We start from the raw sequence: 10,785 nt of genomic DNA on the forward strand, positions 1-10,785 counted from the left end.
GTCCTGGCCAATACATATCCCTCAATGAATATCACTAAAACGGATTATCTGGTCATTGTCACATTATTAGTTTGTGAAACTTTACTGTATCAGATTGGCTGCTACATTTTCTACATTATGGCGGTGACCACATTTCATAAGGGACTCATTGGCTTTAAAGCAGTTTGGACATCCTGAGATGGTGGAAGGTGTGTGATCAGTGCTGGTTTCTTTTGCACTGAAAGTGGGATATCCTTAAGCTGGGCACAAAAAGGTGAAAGTATTTCCAATTACTCCAGCACCAACTCGGAGAGTACAAAATATGGATTAAGAATTGGTGTTTTAGGGTGGCATGGTGGCGCAGTGGTTAACACTGCTGCCTCACAGCGCTGAGGACCTGGGTTCGATCCCGGCCCCGGGTCACTGTCCGTGTGGAGTTTGCACATTCTCCCCGTGCCTGCGTGGGTCTCACCCTCACAACCCAATAAATAAGATGAGCAGGGTAGGTGAATTGACCGTGCTAAACTGCTCCTTAATTGGAAGAAAAAGAATGGGATACTCTTTTTTTTTAAATTTAAAACAATTGATGTTTAAAATATCCTAACTCTTAACGTGTAACATTTTTTATTTGAAATATTAGTAATTTTCACAGTGTTGGAGTTCTCAAAGGGTTAATGAGGACATTCCTTTTTAAGGGGAAAGACTAGAGAGCAAGTACATCCCTAAGGTATGTGGGATCAACAGAGCATCATCCATTCTATCAGTGTCCCACTAGACTCTTTGACCCATGCTGGAATTAATTCCGAAAAACTTTGTAATCGGTGTTTGTAATCAGCCTAGCCTGACCCAGCTTCCAGCCTCACAAAACGATGGTTAGCACTTTAGTGGTCAACTCTTTTAATTAGTGCCTTGTGTGCCTCAGGAGCACCACTTTGGCATGGCAGTCTGCCACATTAGCTCCTGAGGAAGCCAGTGGGCTGAGAAGGTGTTTGATCACTGCCCTCTTTTCTCTGTGACTTCTTTTGACTAGTTGAGCTTTTTGTTTCAGTTTGTCTTTTCCAGTGTCCTTTCAAATAGTCAACCTCCAGAGGTCACAGCTGTCAGCTGTCTCCCAGTTGTCAGTATCAACGTCTACCATCTTCATATCTCACTCGTCAGTGTCATTGTAGTAGCGGAGGAATAGATATTGAGGAAGTCGTGACCCAGTAGCCAGTTCACTGTACAGAAGGTCTTTGCGTATATAGCCATCGTCTAACTGATGAATGTGGCCATGCCAGTGTCAACATCATGAGATTAGTAATGAGTGTATGTTGAAAGAATTAGCACTCTCCAGTACCTCCAAATTGGCGGGGTTGTCCCACCAAGGAGTCACCTTAAACAGTGAAGGTGGAAATTGTTCAGCCTTTTTTCCTGCCTTGGATATGTTGTCCAGATCTCTCTGCTGTCGAGGAGCTCGCTGAAGACGTAGACTTGCAGTTTGGTGTTCTCGGTCAGGTTGCCGTTGTTGCATCCTCTTTTTTTTTTTAAATTTAGATTAGCCAATTATTTTTTCTAATTAAGGGGCAATTTTAGCGTCGCCAATCCACCTACTCTGCACATTTATGGGTTGTGGGGGCGAAACCCACACAGACACGGGGAGAATGTGCAAACTCCACACGGACAGTGACCCAGAGCCGGGATCGAACCTGGGACCTCAGCGCCGTGAGGTGGTTGTGCTAACCACTAGGCCACCGTGCTGCCCTGTTGCACCCTCTTTTGATCAGTCAGGAAAAAGCAGCTGCAGCTTTTGCAATCTGTGTGTTGATTTCAGCATCAAGTGACAGATTACTGGTGATTGTGCAGCCCAGATATGTGAAGCTATCAATAACGTCCAGTGTTGCATTATCAATGCTGATAGATGGCCCAATGCTTATGATTAAACCAAATCCTTACAGGCATGGGGGAGTAGAGAAACTCCCATATGAGGACATGGCACATCTCGGGCAAGCGAGACTGAACAGCTTTTCATCAGTTCTGATGTGTAAGAAGACACCCTCTGTGGATTACCTGAAGGGATATGAGAGCAAGAAAGAAAAAATATGCCATAAGACAACCCTGTTTGCTGTATGGTCAGTTTGTTGCTACTCTGTTTTCCTTGCCCTTCTTTTTCATGCTGTTTCCACAAGCTTCTCAGCAGCCTCCCCAACCAGCCAGTTCAATCACTCTCTTCTTTCTTGTTAGCACGAGGTGGAACATAAGACTGCTATTGTGAGGTCACTCCCACTGCTGCTTCATTGCTGTTTTAGGAAGACTTGAACCAGAAATGACCAAGTGGAACCAAAATCAATAGCAGCATTTTAAAAATTTCATTAGCTCCTATGTTGCTGTAGGATTACAGTTCACAGAAGATGATTGTGACTATATGAGGTTACACATCAACATCACTATAGTGTAAAGTTAAGAAATACACTGTTGCTTTCCCAGCAGAAGAGTGTCAATTTTATAGCCGAACAAAGTTATTTGCCACTTTGGTAGCCGAATCCTTGAAATCTGATGGATGGAGCTAAATAGAGAAGGATGGTGTTGCTATCTGCTTTACCAACAGGCTGCAAAATAGGATTGGATTTTAAATGGTCGTTATTGGCACCTAATTAATCAGAAAAACTTCTAATACCAGGGCGATGAATTATTTAAAACACTGTAATAAAGTTGTAATTACTGTAATCAGTTAACAAACACGAGGGGAATAAAACTGCTGCAGCAACAGTGATGCACTAATCAATTAAGAACTACAGCCTTTTTGCTATAGACGCATGATTTCAATATGGTTTCTGCCGTTATTTACTCTCACAAGAATACCGAAGACAGCAATGCACGGGCTAACCTTGTAGTTAATTATGGAGCTCAAAATAGTTCACAGTTTGATTGAATTCCAGGCTCATTCATGTTTTCTCTGAATACCACACCTATAAACTTATGCAGTACCGGTAGATCACCCTTGCTCTGCTTGCAGGCAGTCCAGGTCATGGGCTAGAATATAATCAAGGTATGAATGAGATTCAACACCAAAAACTAAGCAAAATGGAACACCAAGCCGAAGATGGAACAGGGTAATTTTCCAGTTCTCTAGAAATTGGAGAATGTGATGTTCTCAGCCTGAGGTAGGGAGCACCAGCACTCCTGGGACTGAAATGTGCAGGAACATTCCTGGGGTGGAGGTGGGATTGCAAGCAATTCTAGGGATGTAGACTGATCAGAAACAGTGTCAGCTCTATAAGTAAAAACACAAAATATTGGAAATACAGTGGTCAGGCAGCAACTGTGGAGAGAGAAGGAGATTCAACGTATCGGGACTGGGTGGTCACTGGTGTCAGAGATAAGACAACCATACGCTGCATTCTGAAAGTCATAGTCTGGTGCATTCTGAGTGTAATCTGCTACCCAGGTGATTGAACTCCACCAGTCATCTTACAGCAAGGCAGATATGTACAAACTGGAAATGTAAATCAGACTAAGGGTGGCACAGTAGCACAGTGGTTAGCCCTGTTGCTTCACAGCACCAGGGTCCCAGGTTCGATTCCCAGCTTGGGTCACTGTCTGTGCGGAGTCTACACGTTCTCTCCTAACCCTGCGTGGGTTTCCTCCGCGTGCTCCGGTTTCCTCCCACAAGTCCTGAAAGACGTGGGTGTTGGATAAATTGGACATTCTGAATTCTCCCTCAGTGTACCCGAGCAGGCGCCAGAGTGTGGCGACTAGACGATTTTCACAGTAACATTTCAGTGTTGATGTAAGCCTACTATAAAGATTATTAAATATGTAACATCCCATTAACATAAGTCCCAAAATGCCTCACGACATAGCAAGTCTGTGGATAACATGTTGGAGAAATTCTTAAAACGGAAGTGACAACTATAGGTAAAAATGCACTTCAGAATGTTCTTCAATTGAGCCATCCTGTCAGTGAGATCTGTGCACATAACTTGGTATGTGGATAGATTACAAAGCTATTTGTGTTGTGAAGTGCAAAATTAAACTGAGGGGAAAATGGAAATTCTATTTCGATAACCAAACTTTTGAGGTCTGATTTCAGTTTCTGAAATTACTGTACATTTGCTCTAAATTCGACACTTAACATTTCTTTTTTTTTTAATTTAGAGTACCCAATTAATTTTTTCCAATTAAGGGGAAATTTAGCGTGTTCAATCCACCTACCCTGCACATCTTTGGGTTGTGGGGGCGAAACCCATGCAAACACAGGGAGAATGTGCAAACTCCACACGGACAGTGACCCTTACATAGTTTATATCATCTTACGTATTAGATATTCCATAGAATTACAGAGTATTTGCAGCATAGAAACTGGCTATTTCAGCCCAACTGGCCTAACCCTATCAGTACATTCTTTTAGTCCTTTCTCCCTCATGTGATTACCTAGATCCCTTTCAATGCGTCTGTACTATTCGCCTCATGTACTCCTTGTGGTTGTGAGATCCACGTTCTAACCTCACTCGGGGTAAAGAAATTTATCCTGAATTCCCTATTGGAAATAATAATGACTATCGTATTTGTAGCTTCTAGTTTTGGTCTCCTCCCAAGTTAAAATTGGTTTCATTTATTACAGTTTTGTTCTGCCAGTAAAATTTGGATCTCTTCTGAGCATTACATTGTTAGTGCCAGCTCATCATACTAATCCACCAAAGATATGTGTGGATGTGAGTGCTTAATATCCCTCATCATTGTTCCAGTGCTACTCTATTTCTAGATTGATATAGTAGCAAGAAACCAGAGTAACTCTCCAGGGTCTGTCTTAGCATTCAAGTCCTTGAAGCAAGCTGAAGCAGGCAGCTTAATAGTGTTCGCAGCCGATAACTGCTCCTTTTGTATAATGTTTCAACAAAAAAATGTTGGAAAGAAAAAACTGCCCCTTTATCTTTTCTTTATTCAACTACATGCTGCTCAAGTAGGATTCTGAATCCTTTTCAACAATGTGACACCGAGGACTGTGGTTTGAAGATAGTTTTATTCTCTCCAAAAGTTATTCACTCACCATGTTTTTGAGCTTTGACTCTGCACAATCAAATCAAAAAGACACAAAAAAGGCTTTGAACAAGATTGTTCTTTTGGAAAACAAACTGGAAATGTAAATCGGACTACCAGAAGGCTGTTTGTGACATGAAATTTTATTTCCACTTCTGTTCTTCACAATATGTCAGTATTAGTTATTAAGATTATCAATGAACTTACACCGAGTGCAAAGCAAAGATCACATTAAGTGACGGTATTTTTGTCCCTGAATTGGAAGGGATCCTAGATTATCTAGGGTGACACTTCACTGCAGTACCAGGGGAGTACAGCATTGCCAGCCCTGCTGTTGATTGGGTGAAACTGGATGAGTCGAAAGCGAAGCCCCATCTATCTGATCTATAAAAGTCCATGGTATCACTCAAAGAGCAGGTATTTCTTCTGTGTCTTTAATCAATACTAACAAAAGACAGATTCCCTGATCAGTTACCTTATTTTTAATTTTTATTTTATTTTATAAATTTAGAGTACCCAATTATTTTTTTTCCCAATTAAGGGGCAATTTAGCATAGCCAATCCACCTAACCTGCACATCTTTGGGTTGTGGGGGTGAAACCCACGCAAACACGGGGAGAATGTGCAAACTCCACACGGACAGTGACCCAGGGCCGGGATTCGAACCCGGGTCCTCAGCGCCGCAGTCCCAGTGCTAACCACTGCATCACATGCCGCCCTGATCAATTACCTTATTGATGCCTGTGGGATCTTGCGGTTCTAAGGGTCCTACATGTTTATTACCCTATTTTCCCTTTCTTGTATTTGGCTGTTATCATTTTTGATCCATGGGTGATTAATGCTCATATGTCTTTAAGTCAAGCAGTAGAGAGAAGTGGGGATTTCAGAAGTTAGAGGAGAGAATATTCTGCTAGTCACTGCGAGTTTCAACAGGAGCTTCAGACTTTGTGGCACCAGAGAGAGGAATGGGATGGGACTCGGTTTGATTGATTGGCTGGGGGGAAATGAATTGGCCCAAAGGGCCGTACTCTGCCCGGTAGCAGGTGGTGATTGGATCCTGTCCCAGTGGAATGATTTTCAGAGTCCCAAGGAGCTCAGTTTGACTCTTGGAAGCACAGGGACAAGGACCTACTCTCTCTCCTCAATGTTTTCTCCAGAAAGTCTGAGTGTTGTATTTCCGAAGCTGCAGAGAAGCTGAATGAATGAATCTACAGGAAAACCATTACAGGCTGCGAACAAAGACCAGGCCCTTCCCTCTCTCCAGAAAGGCTCTGAGAGCTGTGTTTCTGAAACTACCAATACCTGAATGAATCTGTGGAAAAAACCCTTGAGATGAAAGCAAAGTTTGAAGAGGAGTAAGGTGCTGGAATAAACGATCTGAAACAAAGACTCTTTTACTTATGAATTTTACCCTTTTCCTCCCCTCTGTGTTTGTATGTGTTGTGTGTGTGTCGAGGGTGGAGGAAAGTTAAAGTGGGGTATTAAGAATTAAATAATAGTTAACCAGTTGTATTTGCTGCATATTTCATTATGGTTCTTGTTATAAATAAAAACGTAATTGTGTTTACATTTACAAACCGGGTGACTATAATTATTGGGTAGCTAAGGGCCAAAGACTTCTGGTATTTTTCTAAAAATTATTGGATAATTTGCTGTGTTGTGGCTCCAGGTCAAGTGGGGGATGGTGGGGGAATTAACCGCTGACTAGCCTAGGGTGTCGTAACACTATGTATAAATTAGCTGTTGAATTAGTCCATGTGTGATTACATTTTGAAAGTAATTCATAGGCTATGACACTTCAAGACATATTGACAACATAAAAGGCAATATAACTGCAAATCATTTCCTTCTTTCGTATTATGATGTGTCTCCACTCCACCCCTATCTTGTTATAATTTGGATTTGAACTTGACAGTAATTTGCATCCCTGTCCCCTACCTGCACAAAAAGCCTGGTGGTACAAATTGCTCTGGAAAGTGGCAAAAGGTTAAGAATTCTCCAAGCTTGGACACAACTTGGTGAATTTTAGATTTTTTTGAAAAAAATTGAAGTTATTTGGCAGTATCTTGCACAGTTTGGATAAATGTTACTATGCAAAAAGTTGAAAATAAAATGTTGTGCAGGAGGGAGAATGGTGTCAATAAGTAAGCTACATGCCCATAAACAAAGTTAATCTATTTACCAACCTGACCAGGACCTGCTGTCTGAGTGGTAAACCCACTGGCAGGTTAAAGTTGTAATACTTTGAGATTTGGATTTTTTGTTTCACGTTCTATCCAGAAATGTCTAAATTGTAAAGCAGTCACCAATAGTTACCGTAAGTGACAATAGAGGTACAAACATTTAACTAGCTTTCATTGTCTTAGGAGGGGAGGTGTTGGCTCTTAAGGGTTCCAATTAATTTTCATTGCAAACAAATCCCTCTTCTTACCTTTTGCCCCATTCCTATTCTGACTCATTTTAGGTTTGACTGTAACAGTCAAGCCAAAGAGCATTCCAATTAAAGATCAATAAGGCATCCATTTGGAGTTTTAAAAAATAAATTTAGAGTACCGAATTCATTTTTTCCAATTAAGGTGCAATGTAGTGTGGCCAATCCACCTAGCCTGCACGTCTTTGGGTTGTGGGGGCGAAACCCACGCAAGCACGGAGGGAATGTGCAAACTCCACACGGACATTGTTCCAGAGCCGGGATCGAACCTGGGACCTCGGTGCTGTGAGGTAGCAGTGCTCACCCATTGTGCCCCCGTGCTGCCCTATCCATGTGGAGTTTGCACATTCTCGCCGTGCCTGCGTGGGCCTAACCCCCACAACCCAAAGATGTGCAGGGTAGTGCATTGGCCACACTAAATTGCCCCTCAATTGGAAAAAAATAGAATTGGGTACTCTAAATTAATATTTTTTTTAAATTAATAGGTCAGAGTTGATTGTTACTCGCACACTCCTCACTACACAATTAGCCTAGTGTCCATGAGGTTAATAGATATATTCCAAGATTAGACTCTTCAAGAGACAGATGGATAGTAGCAGCCCACCAGCATTAAGAGAAAAGCAACAGACAAGTGTTGGTAGCAACCCTCCATCTCATAAAATGATATTTGCATCTGGTGGTCAACTTTGTGTCAAGCGGCTGGCGCATTGGTTAGCACTGCTGTCTCACGGTGCAGGATCCAGGTCACTATCCGTGTGGAATTTGCACATTCTCCCCATGTCTGCGAGGGTCTCACCCCCACAACCCAAAGATATACAGGGTAGGTAGATTGGCCACGCAAATTTTCCCTTAATTGGAATTTGTCTTTTAAATTTTGTGTCCGGCATTGCATGATGTGACTCAGGAGGCCCATGCTTGCATGATTGTCTCTGCCACATTTATTGCGGATGAAGACAGTGGGCTGAGAAGGTGCATGATTCTCTGGTTTTGGCAAGATCATAAACCATCTCTATTACTGATTCATTGCACTTTCCAACAACCATCAAAGAGTAAATATTTAAAAACAAAATAAATTTAGAGTACCCAATTCTTCTTTTTTTCAATTAATGGGCAATTTAGTGTGGCCAATCCACTTACCCTGCTCATCTTTTTGGGTTGTGGGGGTGAGACCCATGCTGACAAGGGGAGAATGTGCAAACTCCACTCGGACAGTGGTCCTGGGCCGAACCCGAGTCCTTGGTGCCATGAGATGGAGTTTAAACTGGACAAATGTGAGGTAATGCATTTTGGAAGGTCTAATACAGGTAGGGAATATACAGTGAATGGTAGAACCTTCAAGAGTATTGACAGTCAGAGAGATCTAGGTGTACAGGTCCACAGGTCACTGGAAGGGGCAACACAGGTGGAGAAGGTAGTCAAGAAGGCATCCGGCATGCTTGCCTTCATTGGCCGGGACATTGAGTATAAGAATTGGCAAGCCATGGTGCAGCTGTATAGAACCTTAGTTAGGCCACACTTGGAATGTAGTGTTCAGTTCTGGTTGCCACACTACCAGAAGGATGTGGAGGCTTTAGAGAGGGTGCCAAAGAGATTTACCAGGATGTTGCCTGGTATGGAGGGCATTAGCTATGAGGAGAGGTTGAATAAAATTGGTTTCTTCTCACTGGAACGACGGAGGTTGAGGGACGACCTGATAGAGGTCTACAAAATTATGAGGGGCATAGACCGAGTGGATAGTCAGAGACTTTTTCCCAGGGTAGAGGGGTCAATTACTAGGGGGCAGAAGTTTAAGGTACGAGGGGCATGGTTTGGAGGAGATGTACGAGGCAAGTTTTATTTACATAGACGGTAGTGGATGCCTGGAACTCGCTGCTGGAGGAGGTGGTGGAAGCAGGGACGATAGTGGCGTTTAAGGGGCATCATGACAAATACATGTATAGGGTGGGAATGGAGGAATATGGACCCCGGAAGTGCTGAAGATTTTAGTTTAGACGGGCAGCATGGTCAGTGCAGGCTTGGAGGGCCAAAGGGCCTGTTCCTGTGCTGTACTTTTCTTTGTTCTTTGTGAGGCAGCAGTGCTAATCACTGTGCCATCGTGCCACCCCAAAGAGTAAATATGAGAGATGCTGAAACCTGTGAGCTTGCAATGACACAAGAATAGCACAGAACATTTTGGAGAGGTGATATAACACCGTTTCCCTCGTGTAGTGCTCTCATCTCAGTTCCCTTGATGGATGCAGATGGAAAAGAACAGGCACTCAATCATCCGCAAGGAAATAGTCAATCTATATCCTTTACTCCAATGCACCTCCTCAGGTTCAAAGAGCACAGGTCTTGGCAGCGAATGGTTGTCTGGGAATAGCTCTCTACCTAGATAGTTATTGGTGTAAAGACAACTTGATATTTCATGGAAATGATATCATGGAGACATGCACAGATGTAATCCTCTTGCCCTCCCAGTCCGTGCATCAATACAGATCCAATTCAACTTGCATCCAATGTTTATGATTTGAATTACTTAGCTAAAGTAGTATAGAACAGAACTGTATTATATGAGTTATCACCAATTCAGATCACAAATCGCTTGTGACTTTGTTGGGTGTGAGTTTCTTGTAAAATGTAAGCCGTGCCCCCGGTCTGGTGACCATATATACTATAATTTTCCTTCACCTGGACCAACTATTAACAGAAACACAGGCCTTTGGTGCATTCCCTTATTGCACCTCTTCTCTACATACTCAGCGTATGGCATCTGAGAGAAACCTAATTTAAGAAAGAAAAATAATTGAAAACGCATTAAAAGGAATTGTTTTAAAATGAATAGCATTTTCATTGTGCCAGTGACTAACTTGTGTTTCATTCTTTGTTCGTTGCAGGCCGCCAACAGCCTGGGAGCAAAGATGCAGCTCTTGGAGTCGGATTTCTCCAATTCTCTGACTGAGCTGATCAACCTCCACCTGCACCACCAGAACAGCATCCCAGCATTCCTTAGCGCCATCACCCTTGACCTCTTCAGTCGCCAGACATGTGCCTAGCGGAACTGAAAAGCAGCTTACATTTTTGTGATTGACGATAACCATTTTCAGTTCATTGTAACGCTGCAAGGAAGTGTGCTTCAGAATAGAGCCAGTTAGACACATTTAGTTAGACTCCCAGTGGGGGGTGGTGGGGGGGGGGGGGGGGTTGCTTAATATGTTTTCTAAGCAGTTGTTTTTGCTTTAGTTGTAATTTTAATTAATGTGTTCCCCTTCATTCATCATCTGGCAGCTGGAAAGGGGAGTGAACTCCACAGCTGTGATGCCATTGCTGCCTTGAGGGGCCTCCTTTTCATGCAGGGAGCTAGACAGATGCCTGCTTTT

The 10,785-nt window shown here is 42.7% G+C and overlaps 1 protein-coding gene across 3 annotated transcripts in view; it reads left to right on the forward strand.

Annotated features, from left to right (window-relative positions):
* The window catches only part of mad1l1 (mitotic arrest deficient 1 like 1), a 1,113,232-nt gene extending 1,102,648 nt beyond the window's left edge, over nucleotides 1–10,584 (forward strand). For all 3 annotated transcript variants that reach the window (XM_038819492.1, XM_038819491.1, XM_038819493.1), the window contains exon 18: nucleotides 10,303–10,584. In XM_038819492.1, coding sequence (XP_038675420.1) covers nucleotides 10,303–10,461 — 159 coding nt within the window. In that variant the 3' untranslated portion in view covers nucleotides 10,462–10,584. The remainder of the gene's footprint in view (nucleotides 1–10,302) is intronic.
* Nucleotides 10,585–10,785: the final 201 nt, after the last annotated feature.

Source organism: Scyliorhinus canicula, chromosome 15 (assembly GCF_902713615.1).
Source record: "Scyliorhinus canicula chromosome 15, sScyCan1.1, whole genome shotgun sequence".
NCBI lineage: Eukaryota > Metazoa > Chordata > Chondrichthyes > Carcharhiniformes > Scyliorhinidae > Scyliorhinus > Scyliorhinus canicula.